Here is a 21,698-nt window from a genome sequence, read left to right as displayed (position 1 = left end):
AACGACCATTGGTCTTACCTGAAGGATCTTTCTCTGCACACTGCGGGAGAGTCCAAGCTGTGGGTTACTTCAGTCTGGTTGCCCTGGAACTGAGGAAAGACTTTTCCTTGGCCACGCCTCCAGGCGGCCTAATCCCCAGAAATTTGAGACACTTTGGCCGTGGAGATGCAGCTGAAGACGACCGTAGAATGGAACCGTGTTGACACGACGATCCGTAACCCCGGACAGAACAGGGTGGGTTGGACTCTCCCGCAGTGTGCAGAGAAAGACATATATATACAGTACTGTGCAAAAGTTTTAGGCAGGTGCGAAAAAATGCTGTAAATAAAGAATGCTTTCAGAAATATAAATAATGATTATTTATTTTTGTCAATTGTCAAAATGCAAAGTGAGCGAACAAAAGAAAAATCTAAATCAAATTAATATTTGATGTTACTACCTTTTACCTCCAAACCAGCTTCCATTCTCATACACTTGCAAAAAGTCAAGGATTTCGTAGGATTATAGTCAGGTGTGCGATCAACCAATTATGCCAAAATGTGCTAATCATCAATGTCACACGTAGGTTGACACCCAGTCATGAACTGAACAGAAATAGCTGTTTTGGAGGCGTAAAACTGGGTGAGGAACAGCCAAACTCTGCTACCAAGGTGAGGTTGTGAAAGACAGTTTCATGTCATGGCAAGATGGAGCACAGCAACAAGACACAAGGTAGTTATACTGCACCAACAAGGTCTCTCCCAGACAAAGATTTCAAAGCAGACTAGATGTGCTGTTCAAGCTCTTTTGAAGAAGCACAAACAAACGGGCAACATTGAGGATCGTAGACGCAGTGATCGGCCAAGGAAACTTAGTGCAGCAGATGAAAGACATATCAAGCTTAAGCTTATTACCCTTCGAAATCGGAAGATGTCCAGCAGTGCCATCAGCTCAAAACTGGCAGAAACCAGTGAGACCCAGGCACACCCATCTACTGTCCGGAGAAGTCTGGTCAGAAGTGGTCTTCATTGAAGAGTTGCAGCTAAAAAGCCATACCTCTGACATGGGAACAAGGCCAAGCAACTAAAGTATGCACAAAAACATAGGAACTGGAGTGCACAAAAATGGCAGCAGGTGCTCTGGACTGATGAGTCAAAATTTGAAATATTTGGCTGTAGCAGAAGGCAGTGTGTTCGTCGAAGAGCTGGAGAGTGGTACAATAATGAGTGTCTGCAGGCAACAGTGAAGCATGGTGGGGGTTCCTTGAACATTTGGGGCTGCATTTCTGCAAATGGAGTTGGGAGATTTGGTCAGGATTAATGGTGTTCTCAATGCTGAGAAATACAGGCAGATACTTATCCATCATGCAATACCATCAGGAAGGCATATGATTGGCCCCAAATTTATTCTGCAGCAGGACAACAACCCCAAACATACAGCCAAAGTCATTAAGAACTATCTTCAGCATAAAGAAGAACAGGAAGTACTGGAAGTGATGGCATAGCCCCCACAGAGCCCAGATCTCAACATCATCAAGTATGTCTGGAATTACATGAAGAGACAGAAGGATGTGAGAAAGCCTACATCCACAAAGGATCTGTGGTTAGTTCTTCAAGATGTTTGGAACAACCTACCAGCCGAGATCCTTCAAAAACTGTGTGCAAGTGTACCTAGAAGAATTGCTGCTGTTTTGAAGGCAAAGGGTGGTCACACCAAATATTGATTTGATTTAGATTTCTCTTTTGTTCATTCACTGCATTTTGTTCATTTATGAACATAAATGTTTAACACTTCCATTTTTGAAAGCATTCTTTGTTTACAGCATTTTTTACACCTACCTAAAACTTTTGCACAGTACTGTATATTTTAAAAAATATCTAAGTATATACAATAAATGCTAAACTTTTATTAATAAGCACTTGTCAAGGGGAAGGTATTGTGCATTTTTCTTGCTTTGGCAAGTAATGTAGTTTTTTAAAAACAACACAGTATAACATTATTGAACAATCTGAATTCACCATACAGAACAAGAGCTGGAGTTCAGCATCATCGGGAGGACTACAGATTGATCACCTCTATCATATAGAATCAGAGACATCATTATGACACTGGCTATTGCTGTTCTTCAACTGACAAGCACAGGACTGTCAGCCTCCTGGCACAAGGCCAGATGTATCACGCGCTGGCCACGCCCACACCCAGTTTAGCGAAGGGGGGGGAAAGTTCCGATACATCACGTAATGCTGACGTGATGACGTGAGTTTCACACCTCTGCACCAGCAGTTCTTCCCATTATCTTTTTTTTTTAAATATGTTTTATTCATTTTCACATTCCATTTTACAATCACTTATATACAGAGTATTTGCTATAAGAAGAAAAAAAAAATAAAAAAAATAAAAAAAATAAATAAAAAGAAAACACAACTCATCATTCACAACCCCACCTGACACTTCCATCCTCCATACACCCCATCTACCCCCTCCAACTTTCCTTTCCTCCCTCTAACGCTCCCCTCCTACTTCCCTTTCCCCTCAAACCTTCCTTCTCCCCTTACTCCCGACACACCCTCCTTGCATTCCCATTACTCCTTCCTTACTCCTCCCTCCTCTTTCCCTCTACCTCCCTCCTTGGTGTATTCCTTTATTCAAGTGTTGTTTATTATAATCTGATAAAAAGTAAAATAAACTAAGGGAAAAAAAAATTTAAAGAAAGGAAAGAGTAAAAAAAAAGGAGAAAAAAAAGAACAACCGTATATAAGTGCATTCTTGTTCTTATTGAGACTATGTTAACACCCACCCACCCCCCAAAAATCCCCATCCCTACTCCTCCTGACTTCCCAGGGCCCACACCTGGCACTGCCTTCTATCTAAAGTATCTTATATTCATATGGATTAAAAATAAAAATAATATATTAAAGGAAAAAAAAAACCAAAAAAGAAAGAAAGAAAAGAACAAAGAAAAAAAGAAAAAAAAGAAACTCTTTGTGTTAAGCTCAGCCCCCCATCTTTATCTATGCTTAAATAGTGTAAATCATTCTATCTATATTTTATTCTCGTCTCTTGCTTCTTTGTTATTTACCCCGACCTCCTGTAGACTCTCCCGTTCCTCTTCCTTAACCTTGTATTCAGATAAACATTTATCCAAATTTATAAAATAATTTCACCAAGCTTTCCCTTCTAATAAAAATTAGATAGCATAGATCATTCCACATATTCAAATAATACTTTCAACAAAAATCAGTTTACCTTCCGTTTTAAAATTATCTCATCCAGCTTTCCCTTCTAACAGAATTTAAACAACATAAATCATTCTGCATTCATTTTACATATATACATTCAGTATCACCCCACCAATATACGTAAATCATTCCGCATGCATTTTATCCTCATCCCTTGCTTCTCTAATATTTGCCACTATCAAATTTATGCAAGCATTAGTTTAAAATCTAGCTCAAAATAATTAGTTTCAACAAAAATCAGTTTACCTTCTATTTTAAAATAATCTCTTCAAACTTTCCCTTCTAACAAGATTTAAACAGCATAAATCATTCTGCATGCATTTTACATGTATACATTCAGTATCACCCCACCAATAAGTTCCCCTTTTTCTGCCGGAGAGAGGTCGCAAACCCCCATTCAATCCACAACCTTGGTGAATATTTTAGAATGTCTAAATCCTCAAACTCCGCTTTTCTGCTTCTCCGAGGGAGGGGGAGCTACCCCCTCCATCTTGCAGCCATGTGGTCTGTTGCTTGCCTTCTCCTTCGGCTTGTCTCTCCTCTTTTCCAAGTGAATCAGGAAGTCCCGCCTTCAAAGTCTTGTAATAGAAATCTCGAGCCTCCGAAACAGAATTAAGACGAAGTTTTTGATTCTCAAATGTGACCGTAATGCCGGCTGGGGCCTCCCATCTATATTGAATCTGTTGATTTCTAAGCTCTTTAGTTAAGAAGGTATAGTCCCTTCTTGCCTTTAACATCTGGAAAGGTATTTCTTTGAAGACAATCAAGTTCTGGCCATCAATTCTCAAACTATTATTGTAAAATTTTTGCACGATCGCGTTTCTGGATTCTTTTGTGGAGAAATATATAATTATGTCCCTCGGGAGCTGTCGCTGTTCCGCTACCAACGAATTCTGGCGATAGATTTTCCGAATCTGCCAATCAAGGTTAAGTCCCGGGCTTCCCACCGCATAGCTGAGGGCTTCAACAAAGGTCTGTTTCAAATTCTCTCGCTCCTTTTCGCGAAATCCTCTGACTCTTATTGCGAATGCCTTCTTATTAAAGTTTATCATAACGAGCTGTTCCTGAGTGTCTCTAATTTTTTGTTGTAAAATTTGAATATTAGTAGTCAAATTAGAATTAGCCTCCTCCAAACTTTCCAATTTATTCTCTATTTCAGCGGTATAATCTGACAGGGCAGACACGGCTGCAAACGTATTCGCCTTCATTTGGTCAATTTTAGACTTTAAATCACCATATAGCTCGAATACAAATTCCTTAATTTCTTGTTTAAAATCATTAAAGATTTGAAAAAAAAATTCCTGTGTTAAGAATTCTCCAGTAGAGGGCGTAGGAGACAAGGGCTGCGATTCCAGTATAAATTCTTTAAATTCCTTCACAGATTCTTTAGGCACATTTGTAGAGAGACGCTTCGATTTTGACCTGGGTGCCATTATAAATCAACAAATAAACAGTGCTTTCGCTCCCCTCTGTTTCCAAAAGAAACAAAAAAATTTTTTATTTTGTTAAGGAGCGGTCTGCAGGAAGGTAAAACCGGCTACGTACATCCCCTATCAGTCACCAACGGAGAGAAATCGCCATTTTGAAGTCCGTTTAAACAAAGAAGCCTCTAAGACGAATGGTGCTGGTATTTAAGATAGTAATAAAAGCATAAATCTCACAGGAGTGGGACCCGCCCGTATTAATCCTAGCTTCAAACAACTTTGCTTTGTCCTGGGTGGGGGGGTCGCCTGTCTGGGGCTGCAAAAAAAGGCAGCTGAGAAGAACTGGCTGGAGATAAAAGCTCCGCTCACGCTGGATCTAATCTCTGTCCACAGCCAAAAAAAAGGAGAAAGGCTGTGAATTACGAATAGACCCTAGCACACAGAGCTACTTCCTGCCCCTTTCTTAGCCAAAAAGGGGTGATATCTATGATCTTAATTAGATATACAGACCAGATCTCTGAGAGGAGCTCGGTTGAGCTCTCCTCGGCAACAGGCTCCGCCCCCCGGTCCTTCCCATTATCTTTATAGCAGTATTTATAGTAACTATAGCCTATTAAAGTCCAGCAGAACAGACAGTCCATTGCAGTGGATTTCTACAATTATTATAGCTAAAAATTATTATGGCACTAAGGCATATAAATGATATAAGGAATAATGTGAACACCAGGATTCAGAAAACTAAGTGCAGTGAACTAGTCTCAAGAATAAGTTACCAACAATGCTAAACTGATACCTTGCACAAGGAACTCAGAAAAACATGAATAGGAAATCTGACACTTTTTTCAATGCTGTTGTAACAGTGAATGGTTACTAAACAAACTATTGTTAAGTCGAGGACTGCCTGTATATCATTTAGGATTTCCTTACAATTCTGTACACTAGGTCATACATTATGATTTCTATGCTGCAGAAAAAAAATCAGCATTAGTAGGCCAAGTTGTTAGGAAAAAAGACAATCCTGAATAAAAGCCTGATAAGTAGAACCTCCGTACAGAATGTCAAACTTGTTTTTATTAACGTTGATGCAGAATTGTGGCAACAGTGAAAATGTTACTATGAATTGGGAAACAAAAATGCAAATATCAACTATTTTGCAGCAGTTCCAATAGGGCTGCTGCAATGGCAGGAATAAGAAAATGCAGCCAGGATTGATTCATTTTTTGTAAATTCTTTGCAGATCCTTGTAACTCCTCCTGAGCATACAACAGCCTTGAAAAAGTGAAATGGGAATTTGGCAAGAACACTACCTGCAATCCAGAATGGAGTCTGTGGGGCTGCAAACCATCCACAAAATTCTCAACTTCCTTGTAAGTTCCATTAAAGCTCTATAGAACATGTAGTTGAAGAAAAATGTAGTAATAATTGTTTTGACTTTAGGAGACAGAATGATGGAGATGTTCATATTTCAAAGATCTTCAGAATACGATATTAATTTATAAAGCATGTATCAAGCAATCAAAATAGTGACAAATTTCAATTTATTTAGTGTGGTTTTTATATGTTGTCTCTGAACCAGAAATAAATAGGCTTTTCTCTTAACAATGTCAGAGTTATAAGATCACCGAGGTCGGGATCTGTTTTCAAACTAGGGAAAAATCTTCATATGGAGTGACCCAGGTCAGATTTCTAAACCTCCAGAGAACAAGCACAATTCTAGGACATGTATTCCTATTTCTATTCATACCAGTGGAAATAAAGTAGTACATTATTGCCTTTACTTAAGCATCAATCAGCAACTTATTCCCAGAACTCATTTTAAAAGAAGTTATCAATATGTATCTGCTTTGTACACTTGAATTACTAAAAGGAAAAACAACTGTTTCCACAAAGTACACTATTTCCCTATTTATAAATGATAGTAGTTAGTTGCCACCATGGTCTTAGTGCTGTCCTTGATCATATCCAAAGACAGACTATATTGTAATTGGCAGACAACCCATATATTGGCAGAACAGGAAATGCTGCTATGTACCACTATTATTACTAGAGATAGGCAGAACCTCTGGAAAACTTCCCAAGGACATCAGGTCACAAAACAACATGTTAATGGCAGAAGCATGTTACTGATAAATGGTACCAATTACATTCACAAAACACTAGCCGCTGTTAAGGAATTACAACTTACATTCTAAGAACAAAGCTTCTTTATCACATGTAGTTCTGCACTACGTGAAAGAATTAAAAACCCTGGGTGAATAGTTATTTATTGGATAAATTACTCCTGGCAAATATTTGTAATAAAGAAAGATAATACAGATCCTATTTATTTGAACATGGTTTTTTTTCTTAAGAGAAAATTGGTCATTATTGGGTTTTTTTTAGAACTTCTGCATATAATGATTCAACCTGGATTTATATTATTAAACTAATATGACAAGAGGCATCCAGATGATCACTAGATTACTGTTTCAATGGTGAGATAAAGCTGTTATTGTTTTAACCATTTAATCATGTTCGACTCTTGGTGAATTTATAGGCAAGTGCTCTCCAGTCTACTCTATCAAGCACAACTTCTTTCTATTGTTGCATGCTCAGCTTTGTATCAGATTTGACATTATCAAGCCAACATGTTCTTTGCTTCCTCTTCTTGTTCCACAAACCATTCCTAGCATCATTGCCTTCTTCAATAAATTTGCACGCATGACATCACCAAAGTACCGTATATACTCGAGTATAGGCCGACCCGAATATAAGCCGAGGCACCTAATTTTACCACAAAAAACTGGAAAAGTTATTGACTCGAGTATAAGCCTAGGGTGGGAAATGCAGCAGCTACCGGTAAATTTCAAAAATAAAAATAGATACCAATAATGTTTTTGAATATTTATTTCAAAGAAAAACAGTAAACTAGCGGTGTATTCAATGAAATACTTCACTCACCTCATGATGCTGATGTCCCGCTGTGATGATGATGTCCTGTGCAGCCGCGGGAGCGATGTCCCGCCTCCTATGACACACGGCACAGTGATTCCTATCATTGGATCACTGTACCAGAGGAGGTGGGACATCGCTATGTGGCTGCTTGCCATAACAAGGAGGAGGTGGGACATCGTTGCAGAGCGGCAGGAGGGGGAGGAAGGGGAATTGTAAGACAGCCCTGCATTACATTAGAACGTGAGGAGGGGGGATGGTGCGGTGCGCGCTGCGCGGCAAACTGACACAGAGGGAGGGGAAACTCACAGGGGCACTGGGCCATTCACGAGTGTCACCCAGCGGCATGGCCCCGCCCCTTTTTCTCCTCCATTTCGGGCAAATTTTTCACTGACTCGAGTATAAGCCGAGGCGGCTTTTTTCAGCCCAAAAAGTGGGCTGAAAAACTAGGCTTATACTCGAGTATATACAGTAAATCATACTCTTATGACTTTAGATATTAAAGATATTAAAGAGATATTTAAATACATGGATATAATTTTTGTCTCTGTTATCTGAAAACTTCCGTTGTACTTTCACTAGCAACCCGATATATATCCAGTGTTTTTATTTTGATCAAAAATGTGTAAACCTGTTTTTCACCTTAAATTTCTCAGATAATATTTTAAAAGGACGAAGTTTGAATGCATTTATTAAAAAAATCTCTAGAACCAAACTTTCATCACAGTATCAAGAATAAGGAAGACAGTTAGCCAAAGCAACCAAATAATTGCCCGTCATCCCATCTTTATGTGGGCATAAAGCCAGTAAGAATTGCTGAAATTTCCCTTAAACTCTCTTATCACCCTCAAAACATTTGTGAACCTCTAGGAAAGCTGCGGAAGGGGCAAGATGCTGATCAATTTTAATCATCAGGGTCCAAATATTGATCACTTGTGAATATTCAATAGGAATCCTTGCATTCTCATGAATTAAAACGAAGTAGACACTGGAACAAAATAACATTTTTATTAAAAGCAGTAATAGATAAAATCACAACCAAAATATCTTTGACATAAGGAAAATATTAAGAGAAAATGAGTTCAGTGATCTAAAAAGCTGTCAGGCAGTGTCTACTGAGAGTGAACATATGCATAAGGCGGCTCGTCAATGGTAGGATTAAGTCATTTTTTTCAGACTGTGCTACAGCATCAGAACCATCTCTCTATCAAGAAGGATATCAAGGTTTTCCATGACAAATAGAAAAGTGGAAATGCCCAAGCTATTTCCAGAAAAGAGCACTAAATATTGAATTGGGGTAGTTACCAATAGAACAGTGACTGAAACATATATGATTTTATCAACTATAAAACTGTAAATAGCAATCCTGACAGCATTAGAGCACAAGGAGTTTTTGGTTTTGTGCACCCAAGAGATTCAAGCACTAAGACACTCACTTTTCCTTAACAACAACAACAACAAAAACTATCACACAACCCTTACAAACAAATATTCTTTTCTAAAACTGGTAGACATTTAGCAAATGAACATTTAGTAAGTAGAAACAAACTAGAACTAAGAACATAACTATGGCCTTCAAAAGGACATGACACAGCCATGTCTCCCTTTTCATGGCAGGTGGCCTGGCAAGTATTTCCATTACATCTTTGTTTTGGTGGAAACTATCTGCTTCTGTAGATAATATAATCTACTTGCTTGCCATTTCATCCACCCGACCAATGCCAATAAGCAAATCACCAGTGCTACTTGAAAGATTAAAATCATCACAATAGGGTGTAGAGCAATATTTAGTACTCCATTTGAACTTGGTGACCATCCCAGGAGCACCTCCCACCAGGCATGGTCTCCAGCTGATGTAACCTTTGCTACAATCTGGGCAATTTCCTGATTGTTGTGGTGAATCTCAAGAGCAGCATTTTCACCCATATTTCTGAGTTTCAATAATTCTTGCTTGAGAGAGGGATGAGAAAGCAGATTTTTAAGAGTAGAAAGGCCAAGTCCAAGTGAAATAGGAAATATTTCTTTATATAAAGAGGGATAGGCTTTCATATGTTGCACAGTCCAAACAGGTACATGAAATTTGAAATCACACCCTACAATCAAGCTAATATTACAAAAGCAACGATTGATATATGGCAGCATAGGTTGGATGATGACACTATTAATGATTATAAATTCGCATGGAGTTCTAACACAAATACAGCCCTTACCAGTATATACAACAGTAGACATTTCTTCTTGGACTACATCAAAAGAACAATGAGAGTTATTTATAAGCTGAGGAGAAAAGCATTCATGGTGCTCTTCTAAGCTGTTATCATCACATACAAAGCCTAAATTCTCTTTTTTAACACAACCCTGCACATTAACGCTTTGCCACTCACCATCCCTCAAGTGTGCCCATTTATTAGAGTCTCTGGAATACATGACCAAGTCTCTGTCAATCTGGAATCCCAAGGGCACTATTGGATAGATAGAAATAATCTGAGTAGCCTCCACAGTTATTAAAAATAACCGCAGTATGTTTTGAGTAGAGTCATAAGATGCATTTAGTAGTCTCCACCAAGCTTCTAAAGCAATTTCACCTGGTGTGAGTTCTGGTCGAATTAAATTGCTTACCTCCATGGGAATTTTTCCTGCCTTAGCTTCTCGAATCATATCCATGATTACATTTTGGGTGATTACCTGGGCCTGTGCACATGCTAAAGCCAAAGAAACATTATTTTGGAGAGACTGAATCCCAGAGACTATCAGTATGTTATCGTTTTCTAAAATTGTTTCCCAGACTGGAAGCACTTTACTGATAGCTTGTGGTTGTTTTGTGAGCTGTGAGAAAGATTTGGTTAATGGGGCAGTAAGTTTTCCTATTTGTTTTGTGGAATATGAAAGTTTATTAGCTAATACTTCTATGTTGGCTGCATCTATAAAAGAAACTCCCGCCCCCAGGGGACCCAGCCAATCTAACAATTCCCTTTTTATTCTTTCTCCATGGTGTACTCCTTCCCACATTTTAACCCATTCTACCCAACCTCTGTGGCTAATATCAAGAAAGGGAGAACACTGGGGCACTTTCTGTGACACATTCAAACCTTCAAAATTAATCTGTACCTCCTTCAGAGAGGTCTGTGGGTTCCTAACAATTTGCTCAGGCTGATCTAATTTTAATACATGAGATCCAATAATTGGATTTCTCATATGGCGCAGTGAAAGAAGATCCGTGATCAGTGGGTTAAATTGAAGAACTGTTTTGTTTTGAAAGCCTAGTTCTAACTGATACAACCCTTGTTCACTATTTTTTTCTGTTATGGAAATATGACCATAGAATTTAAACTTAACAGAGGATGCTCTCTGATCACAATGTGTTCCTTTAATTGGAACTACCCAATCTGGGGGTCCCTGTCTAATTAGGTCTCTTCCTTTTAATTCCCAGTCATGTGATTCCCAATTAACAATCGTTTGCGTAGTTTTTTTCCCAGAAGGTGAAATTAAGGATAGCTGCAAATGATTTTTAAGAAATTTATCATGCTGGGATCCAACAATAGTTCTCAGATGCAATGGTGCACCAAATTTCCATAAAGCAGCAGAAATTAGGGCAATGTCACATGAATTATCCTGAGTTATGATCTTTCCAGTTCTGTGGGGCTCCAAATGTGTTGGCAAAGGTCGGCATGAAACAGGTATATTAAAAGTTGAACTGTCCGTTTGCATGTCATAACAAAAATGTCCAATTTCTCCACTGGCCTTGACAGAACAATTAGCCAAATCTCTCCAATGGCAGCTGACTGAGTCTGAAGCAGCATGGAATATGTACAAGCTCTGGAACACTCCGGGGTTGGAACTGTTGGCATATAATCCATGCATGCGGCATGTCAACTTTATTTCAGATGCTCCTCCTTTTGGAAAACAAGCCCACAGTTTCACAGGGATGGTAGACGCATTCTGGGTAGCAGAAACAAGCATCCATCCATTCCACAGGCACAGCAGCAAAGACAACATCTTCGAAAGCATCTGAGAGGGAAAAACACAAAAAGAATCTCCAAAGCCCCTATTGCCTGGATGTGCAGTACTTGAGAAAGTATTTAAGATGCTACTGATGTTTTTAAGTTAGAGTACTAATTTCTTCTTTACAACTGCATCACTTAGTGACAGAAATTTTGGTAACTCAAGGATTAGCTGCACTTTTTTAAAAGTTCTATCTGCCTAAAGAGGAAGAAGCCCATCTAACTAACTTGTTAAGACCTGGTCTCTATTCAGGCTACACTACTGAAAAATATCTATTATAATTGGACAATCAGAGGCCAACATTACATCTATTGAATCTGAACCACAACACTTAAATCATTAGACATATGAGGGATAGTTCTTGTAAAGTGCTGTGCAAATTAACCAATGGGCTTTCAATTTACATTTTCTTCTTATAGAACCAAATGTGCAAGACTCAAAAAACTCCATTGGGTGCTTCCTTTCATTATAAAGTAGATAAAGTTTTGTTTCAGATGAGTCGGACGCATACATCTAACAATATACAAGTGATTTTCTATTGTTTTCTTCCAAGTTGCTTTATTCTCCCACCCATGTCCTAACCAACCTTGACCTTTTTTAGCTTCCAAGACCAGATAAGGTACTTATGCACTCATGCTTATGGATTTGCTTTCCTATTCCTGAAGCAAAAAATACTGTACATCACTTCTCATATCTTTGCCCCAACATTGATACTGTTGCCACAATTCTGCATCAAAGTTAATAAAACTGCTCCTTGCAAAGAAAACAGTACATTTCCTATTTGGTAACTGGTTCATCTGGACTAGGGAGAAACAGTGTTTGCAACAAGAGATGATGTTGCATACTACTTTTTCCCAGCACGAAGACCAATCTTGAGCTTTGTTTTCTTATCTTTACATCTTCAAGATGTAGAATGGGGTCCACTGGGAATGGGAAATCTTGCTTCCAAACTTTCTGTTCCTAAAGTGATATGGTCCTGGGCACACTTCTCCCTTCCTGCATCTAGCACTCTCATAGCACAATATTATACCGCTCACTGCAACACCTGATGCCTTCTAACAAAAGTAAAGCATAAGAGTCTAATCCAGTCCAATGCTACTGTACAAGAGTGGACACTTACAATCTGATGCCATGCCATGCTACTGCAACTTCCGTTCACCAGTGGTGGTTATCTATCCTTCTCCCTGTCTGTCCCAAAGCCAAACTGCTGCCACTGCTGTTCTTATCATTAATTTCACTTGTATGTATTCTCTACCTACCCACTACTGAGAAAGGCTAACGCCGACCTGGGGCCAACTTCTGAGTGAAAGCAGTGCACCAAAGGGATTTGGAAGGCATACGAGTAGCACACATTCTTCACAGTTGAATCTCCATCTCATTGCCAGCTTTCTTCTGGCAATGAGATGGCATTGTGGACACCCACAATGGAAAATATAGAATGAGAATGTGTAGAGGGCACCCTGCAGACTGTTGATATTTGTGAGGTTTTCTCTATATGACACGCAATGTTTTCGTCAAAAACATTGTCTTCTTGGTTTGGCTTCAGCCTAGCACAGAAGAAAGTTGGCAATAAGATGGAGATTAGACGGAAGGAAAGGTCCTAAACTACCAATAAGTGAACCATCTCCAAACCAGGGTAAAGAAATTATAGCAATGAAGCCACAGACAGCCAGATCCTGCTACCTGCTGAAACAGATCGTCTTTAATTAGGATCTAGTCCCGTGGTAGCGAACCTATGGCACACGGAGCCATTTTTGGTGGCATGCCAGCCATCAGCTCCGGCACACATGCATGCGCCAGCCAGCTGATTTTTTGCCCTTCCGGGGGGGCCAGGAAACACAATCTAACTCTAAACCAGCAGTTTTGTCCATCCATACATTATGGTAATCTAATTACCTTTGTCTACTGTATCTTAGTGTGCCTTATACTGTTGTAGTAGTTATTTCTTGCTTTGCTCCATCTTCCTTTTAAAAATCATTTCTTCCTCCAATAAATCTTTACCAAGTTTCTTGTCCTTCTACAAATTATTAAGAATAACTGAATTATCAAAGCAATTCTTTCTTATCGCCTTTACCAACCATATCAGCACTATCATGTCTCACAATGAAAACATTTTCAGTATATAAAGCAAAAATGAGTGAATAAATGTGTGAACAATTTATATAGCCTTGCAATCATATGTGGTATTCAGCAGATTCTGACCAGTTCTGGAGAACCAATAGCGGAAATTTTAAGTAGTTTGGAGAACCGGTAAATACCACTTCTGACTAGTCCTGCCCCATCTATCCTCTGCCTCCCGAGTCCCAGGTGATTGGGAGGAAATGGGGATTTTGCAGTAACCTTCCTCTGGAATGGGGTGGGAATGCAGATTTTACAGTAACTTTCCCCTGCCAAGACCAAGCCATGCCCACCAAACCATGCCACACCATGCCCACCAATCCACACCCACAGAACTGATAGTAAAAAAAATTTGAATCCCACCACTGCTTATAATATTGCAACTAAGAGAGTTCCATGAGAGAAAGAATATAGTGTAAAAAGGACATTGAACTTAGATTGCGAAGATCCAGGTTTAAGTCCACCTCTGACAGAAATTTACTATATGACTTTTAGCTAGTCACTATGTCTTAGCTCAACCTACCTTTTTTGTTTAAGGACAACTGGAAGAGGGAATGCAATGCATCTTGCCTTGACCTTTTGAAGAAAAGATAAGATCTAAATTTGTCAAATACAAGTATCTGATGATACATAAATATACTATGAATTTAAATGAAGACAATTTTTAATCTATCACATTACTTATTTGTACACAAAAACAAAAACCATAAATCCATCCATCCTGCTTTCTTCAATATGCATCATTAAAGGTCTCAAAGGAAAACTATAATTAAAAGGGAGTGTGTGACAGACCTTTTCCAGACATAGTTTAAAATATATGCAATTATTAGCAGATAGCAGCATATACCAACCTTATGTGATTTCAGAGGCTAAGCACCACAAAGTCCTAGTTAATATCTGGATAGAGGATTGCTTGGAAATTCTATAATTATAGGCAAAGAAAACTGAATGGCATGTCCATGAAATTACCAGAAGCATAATTTGAAAGAGTTTATCTTCAATTAGATCTATCCATTCACATACACATACACACACACACACACACACACACACACACACACAAACAGCCCAAGCTACTGAATTGGAAAACAATACCCAAATTGGGTGTTAAGGGAGAAATGGTCACCAAAAGATGTGTGCATTACTCCTTTGCTATGGGACTGTCTACATAAAATGTTAAATAGATTTGTTTACTAAATGAATATTTTATTCCATTTTTCAACCAACTAAAAATAGATTGCAAGACAATGTTTCTATAGACATTAATATTGTTTGTCTGTCTGAAAATTAAAATGATTATTACTTACTCATTTATCCCAGTACATTCTCTTGCCAGTACAAAGGACTTATTATTTACTGAAATTGACATTTCAGTACCGTATATACTCGAGTATAGGCCGACCCGAATATAAGCCGAGGCACCTAATTTTACCACAAAAAACTGGAAAAGTTATTGACTCGAGTATAAGCCTAGGGTGGGAAATGCAGCAGCTACCGGTAAATTTCAAAAATAAAAATAGATACCAATAATGTTTTTGAATATTTATTTCAAAGAAAAACAGTAAACTAGCGGTGTATTCAATGAAATACTTCACTCACCTCATGATGCTGATGTCCCGCTGTGATGATGATGTCCCGTGCAGCCGCGGGAGCGATGTCCCGCCTCCTATGACACACGGCACAGTGATTCCTATCATTGGATCACTGTACCAGAGGAGGTGGGACATCGCTATGTGGCTGCTTGCCATAACAAGGAGGAGGTGGGACATCGTTGCAGAGCGGCAGGAGGGGGAGGAAGGGGAATCGTAAGACAGCCCTGCATTACATTAGAACGTGAGGAGGGGGGATGGTGCGGTGCGCGCTGCGCGGCAAACTGACACAGAGGGAGGGGAAACTCACAGGGGCACTGGGCCATTCACGAGTGTCACCCAGCGGCATGGCCCCGCCCCTTTTTCTCCTCCATTTCGGGCAAATTTTTCACTGACTCGAGTATAAGCCGAGGCGGCTTTTTTCAGCCCAAAAAGTGGGCTGAAAAACTAGGCTTATACTCGAGTATATACAGTAAGTACAAACAAAATAATGGCTGTATACTAAATATAAAATTGTAATTAAAGTTGCAGATTACTATGCATAGTTTATACCGGTGTATCATCGTAAGAATGAATAAAGCATAACATTTGTAATATTTTTATTCTGTCCTTTCTGCCCAGAATGCAAATCAATATATTGGATGTTTTGGTAATATTTTACAACTGCTCCTGAATGCAACTTGCAGATTTCCATGGAATACATACAGTGTTTCAAAGAAAAAAATGTAGGATCATAATGACTAATACATATATCATGGGGGGGAAAAGAGAAAACTGAATTTGAAAACAATCTTTAAGAAAAAATCTCAATCACAAGAAGACCAAGATTTGTTGTTTAGGATCCAGTGGGCAAACATGGGATAATAGTTTTATATTACAGGGTAGCATATTCCTGTTTACCATTAAAGAAAAATGCCTTTTAAGTAAGAGTTGTTTGATAGCGATACCAAATGAGCAGAGAGGAAGTGAGTTTCTCATCACTAGATGCATTCAAACAAAGGGTACACAGCCATCTGTCACAACTGCTTTGATTTGGATTCCTGCACTGAACAGAAGACTGGATTCAATGTCTAAATTATGCTTTCCAGCTCTCTCAGTCTATGACTGAGAACTTTTCTTACAAGAAAAAAAGCATGCAGAATTTTTTATTAAGAATTTGAAAAATATTTCAGAGATAAAAGGTTAGAATTAGGATAGCAAATTAGGGTTAGAATGAGGATAGCAAACAAAATGTTCCTTTCTGTGTTTTGAATATAACAACCAACATTAAAATGGTTAGGAAGAAGTGTCCCATTTCTTAAACTCTGAAAATTTTGCTCTCAGCATTTACAAATCCTACATAAAGACAGCCCCTTTTAGATAAAAGTTGTGGTTACAATTTCCAGAAAAATTATTTAATCTGTTAATCTGTTGCTTCAGAAGAAAAAAAAAGAATACTATAATCTTAAAACCAACATACTGATTCCAATATATGCTTTGGGAAATATGTTATATATGTGTGGTACATTACCCCGATATAGGAGTTTAAGCACAGATCCAATTTGTCCCCCCCCCCCTTATTTTTATGGGCAGGACAACAGTGAGATTAATAGTAAAATAAAAGGTTGAAAAGACAATGTTAATTTCTACCCTGCTAGTGGCCATTCATAAAATTATTGTTAGATATGATACATAGATTCTTCTATAAATTTATTTAGCCAATGACTTTACTCAAGTAGCTTAGAGAAATAGATATGAGCAAATTGTAGATGTAATTTCAAATAGTTCAAGCATGTTTTGCCTTTACACAGTAAGAAAAATGCTCTTGCAGAGTTTAAAGTGTTATTTTGGTTTTCGGTATTCCATAAATCTGAAGTCTATAAGAGGAACAACATTCCTTGCATCATCTTTCATGTTTCTTACCATATTATATGTCACTACTACTAATATTACATTGACATTAAAAGAATGCCAGAAAATTATTTTAGTAGCAAAACATTCAAGATCTTAATATAAGTTACCAAAAAAGTATTATAGAAATTTGAATGCTTAATTAATAGGACTAGGGCATCACTGTAGTGTTTTATTTCTTCTGGTTAATACATAGAGAAGACTGATTTATTTAAAAGCCTAATGGAACCAATCCTTTAAAACACTACAATTATTAATTGTGCAATCAGACAATTATATGTTGTTTTAATACACTCTAGCTCTATACATGGTATATTTTAATTCTAAAACTGCAGAGACTGATTTCATATAATTTGTATTTTATTTAAAGGTAACCCATTTCTGTATACAGGGAAACGGAGGAGATTTTAACAGTCTCTAAAATTCCACAATACAATTATTGAAGCTTCTTATATATAATTATTCAGTACACATACATGAAAACATATATTATAGGAAGATTATTTGAGCCAATGCTGACACTGTTCAAGCAAAAGTAATATAATAATGTAATCTCCTATTCAAATACACAGCCAAATCCACTTCTATTTCCAATTAATGATAGTAATTTAATTGCAAAAAATCATAGATTTTCTTTATAACTAGCAAAGAGAACAAATAAATAGATGCCCAGATAATCTGCTTTTTAAAATTCTAGCTTCAAAGAGATTTCTTATATAAAAGTAGTAATTCAAATTATAACAAAAAGACATAGATACTGAATATGTGTCAAGCTATCATGTAGTTATTCAGCAGAAATCCACACTAAGTGGGATATCTATTTATTTTCGCATACATTGCCTCAAGCTAACAAATCTTCATTTGCCATAGAATTATATTGACCAGCACTTAATGCTCTTAGCAGGCCAGAAAACCTATAAGACCAACATAACTAAGACAAGACTGCACAAAATTCTAGGGGACACTGTACCTGCTTCTTTTACCCAGATTTTGCTTTTGTTGAGCAGTGTGGTCATGTGCTAGCTACACTGACCATATTATATTAATTGATAAATCCACCTAACAATATAGTAAACCATTACAACATTCTATGCCAGTGATGGGTAACCTTTTTGTCATTGAGTGTCAAAAGTGTGTGCGCCTGCCTGCACCCATAATGCAATGCATGTGTGATCTCCCCCCCCGCACTCACCCCTCACATGTATGGTCAAAATGGGATGTGGGGGTGCATGCGCATACCCCTTCTCCCACGCATGCACCCTCCATGCCCCATTTTGGGCCTGGAAGGCCTTGTGCACCAACCTAAAAGCCAAAATAGGGTGTGGGAGGCCACACACATCCCACCACACCCTGATTTGGGCCTGGAAAGCCTCCTGCGCCAACCTGGAAGCCAAAATGGGGCACGGGGGCACTGCACAAAGCCCCAAAATGCAAAGACCAGCTGGCCGGAGGGGCGCGCACGCATGCACAATGGAGCTGGGCTGGGGCGATGGCTGATGTGCCCACAGAGAGGGCTCTGCATGCCTGTGCCACAGGTTTGCCATCACAGTTCTATGCTGTTCTATTTTTAAAAAAAATGCACAACAGGAATGAAGTTGTATACCATAATTCATTTCATAAAGGCAAGAAAGTATACATTTTCATTTTTCTGTTTAGAAATTATAACTTCAACAGCCTAATGGTGCAGATTTTGTGCATCAGACATTTAAGTTCCAAGAAGAACCTATAGCAATCCTTGAAATGTTAATGTTTTCTTGCAGCATAGTATTTACCACACAATATTTATAAAATTATAGTCTGGAATAATTTCATAGGCTAATTTAGTCTTCTACAAAATACTACTGGTATCAAGCTCATGACCCTTAACAAACCTCATCCAACACTTTAATTTTTCTTATTTTTAAACATCAAGTCTTATAGAAATAAGATGCAAGCAACAGAGATAAAGCATCAAAAGTGAGCAGTGATTTTAGCATACTAGTAAAAACTCAGAGATAAACTCATACTCTACTGCTTTGAATGAAAAGAATAATATGCATCCACTGACCCATGAATGTATTTTACAATTAAACTTTAAATAGATATCCAGTACTAGTATCTCAGGCTTCTTACAAGGTGAATCTCTGCATGTATTGCTTTCACTATTCAGAATAACTATCTAATCTGCAATATGCAAATACACATAAGCTCAAAACTGAAAAGTAAAAACTGTAAATTATATTCTTTAATATGGGATTATTACCTTTGTTCACCTTTGATGACTGACACTCTGAAGTTACCATATCAGCATAAGGAACATTCCAAGTATAGTAGAGGGAAGCTGCAAAAGAGCAAAATAGATTTCCACTTTAAGCATAAAAATAATCAGGAAAAGTAGAAGTTTACTGTTGAGTCTTATGTATACTTATCAGGACATAAATGTGACTGTATTCAGTAAGGCTTACTTCCTAGTATATATTTGTATGGTAAGGTTTTTTATTGTTATATAGCATTGCAGCATATTCCACTGTAGCAAATGCAATCATATTCATGCTGCATAATAGCATATTTATTGTGGGACAAGAATGCACGAGATGCTTTATGAATTCTAAGTGTAGTGCTGGAACCCCTCTTAAAGGATTTCCATACAGGACTCAGATTCTTAGCTGAAACAATGTTAAAAGGAACCTTATGTATCAGCTTAATTTGATGAATTAGATATAATCAGCCAGACCTTATGCCAATTTTTAAGGTGCTACAAATGTTGCAACAAATCCAGAAAGGTATTAACACTATTTTTATTACATTTCTAGTTTTGAGTGATGAATGAGTAAAAACTTATATTCTAAAACTAAGACCATGTGAGGATTTCTTACCCTTTCAGTATCAACTCTGCTCATATTAATTAGTTCACTCTAATTTATTCATGAAATTACAGTTCCAATCTATGTATTAAAATCCAGCTATTAAAATAGTTTTATGCAGAATAATTCATAAAAAGCACCAAACAAGTCCTTAACATGTACAAGAAACCTTGGGCTATTTCATTTTGGCAATTTTGGTATCTATATAATACACAAAGTTACAACAGTTCCTAGGTTTATATGTTCAACCCTGAGAGAGAGAGGAAACTAAATTTAGAAGTTTATTTTCTTACTATACTAAAAATAAACAACTACTTACCAGTTAATTAAGCTTTACTGTTCATGATGTTAAATTAAATATGATAGCACTCAGTACATCTTTCATACCTGACACCATAAATTTTGCTGAACCATCTTTTTTTTTCTTTCAAAGAAATGTTGTCACACTAGAATTCTGCAATGAAGTATATTCTCAATAAACGAAAACAACAGATATAAGCACAACTACTTTAAGAACAATTATAAAAATTCAAGGGCAATATAATGCAATGAGCACAGTTCTGGACTGGCAATGGGGAGACACAGGTTCTAGTCCACCTTCAGTCACAGAAGGAAGGAGAAAATGCTTTGTACAGTGCCCTGAGCTCCTTAAGGAAGAGTAGAATATAAAACTAACAAGTAAGAATGAAATATAATATATACCATAAAATTTATACATGACTGATATAGATAGTTATGAGAAATGCACATTTAGAAGAATTACCATTGAAGCTAAAATTGGTATAATGAATATCAACAAGCTCCAATATGCAGATGATAGATAAGATATAGCTTGTGGAAAGCAAGGTGGCTAATCCTGAGAGTCAAATAAGACAGTAAAGAATTTAGACTACATGTTAACATAAGATATTGACAACTCTAGAGAACACACAGGCCAAAATGTAGATTGACCATGAGAAACACTAAAGGAATTCATAGGCTCTAAAATCGACTAAAGTGGTGATTGCAACCCTGAGATTAGAAGGCGTATAATAGCACTTGGAAGAACTGTAATGCTTGGTATGAATAACTTCTGGAAGAGTAAAGACATTGGTCTCACAATAAAATGCAGATTAGTTAATGTAGCATTTTTTCCAATTGCTACTTATGGCTATGAAATTTGGACTCTTGAAAAAGGCAAATAAGAGAAAAGTGGATGCCTTTGAACTGTGGTGCTGGAGGTGAGCATTACGAAGAGCCGAGGTGGCGCAGTGGTTAGGGTGCAGTACTACAGGCCACTTTAGCTGACTGTGATCTGCAGCTCAGCAGTTCAAATCTCACCGGGTCAAGGTCGACTCAGCCTTCCATCCTTCCGAGATGGGTGAAATGAGGACCCGGATTGTGGGGGCAAGTTGCTGACTCAATTTGCTAAAAAAAAAATTGTAAACCACTTAGAGAGGGCTGAAAGCCCTATGAAGCGGTATATAAGTCTAATAAATAAATAAATAAATAAATCTTACATGGGTTGCAAAATAACAAACAAAGAAGTCCTAGGCCAAATCTCCCAAAAATATTACTTGAAGCCAAGATCATCAAATAGAGGCTGTCTTACTTTGGTTATGTCATAAGAAGTGACTCATTCTAAAAGTCAATCATGCTGTGAGTGATCAGCAGAAGAAGGGGCCACCCTAGTACCCATTAGCT

The 21,698-nt window shown here is 37.8% G+C and overlaps 1 protein-coding gene across 9 annotated transcripts in view; it reads right to left on the bottom strand.

Annotated features, from left to right (window-relative positions):
• PPARD (peroxisome proliferator activated receptor delta) overlaps positions 1-21,698 on the bottom strand; it is a 51,650-nt gene that overhangs the window by 18,706 nt on the left and 11,246 nt on the right. For 4 of the 9 annotated variants that reach the window (XM_032217643.1, XM_032217639.1, XM_032217642.1 and 1 more), the window contains exons 2-4: positions 19,415-19,492; positions 14,217-14,269; positions 8,560-11,581 (exon numbers count right to left, since the gene is read on the bottom strand). In XM_032217643.1, the coding sequence (XP_032073534.1) occupies positions 9,212-11,581 (2,370 nt within the window). In that variant the 5' untranslated portion in view covers positions 14,217-14,269; positions 19,415-19,492 and the 3' untranslated portion in view covers positions 8,560-9,211. Of the gene's footprint in view, positions 1-8,559; positions 11,582-13,471; positions 13,593-14,216; positions 14,270-19,414; positions 19,493-20,334; positions 20,629-21,698 lie in introns of those variants that run through there. The other 5 variants (XM_032217645.1, XM_032217648.1, XM_032217640.1 and 2 more) reach the window with 4 other exon arrangements.

Source organism: Thamnophis elegans, chromosome 5, assembly GCF_009769535.1.
Source record: "Thamnophis elegans isolate rThaEle1 chromosome 5, rThaEle1.pri, whole genome shotgun sequence".
NCBI classification, from domain to species: Eukaryota; Metazoa; Chordata; class Lepidosauria; order Squamata; family Colubridae; genus Thamnophis; species Thamnophis elegans.
This window is presented reverse-complemented; position numbering and strand designations above follow the sequence as displayed.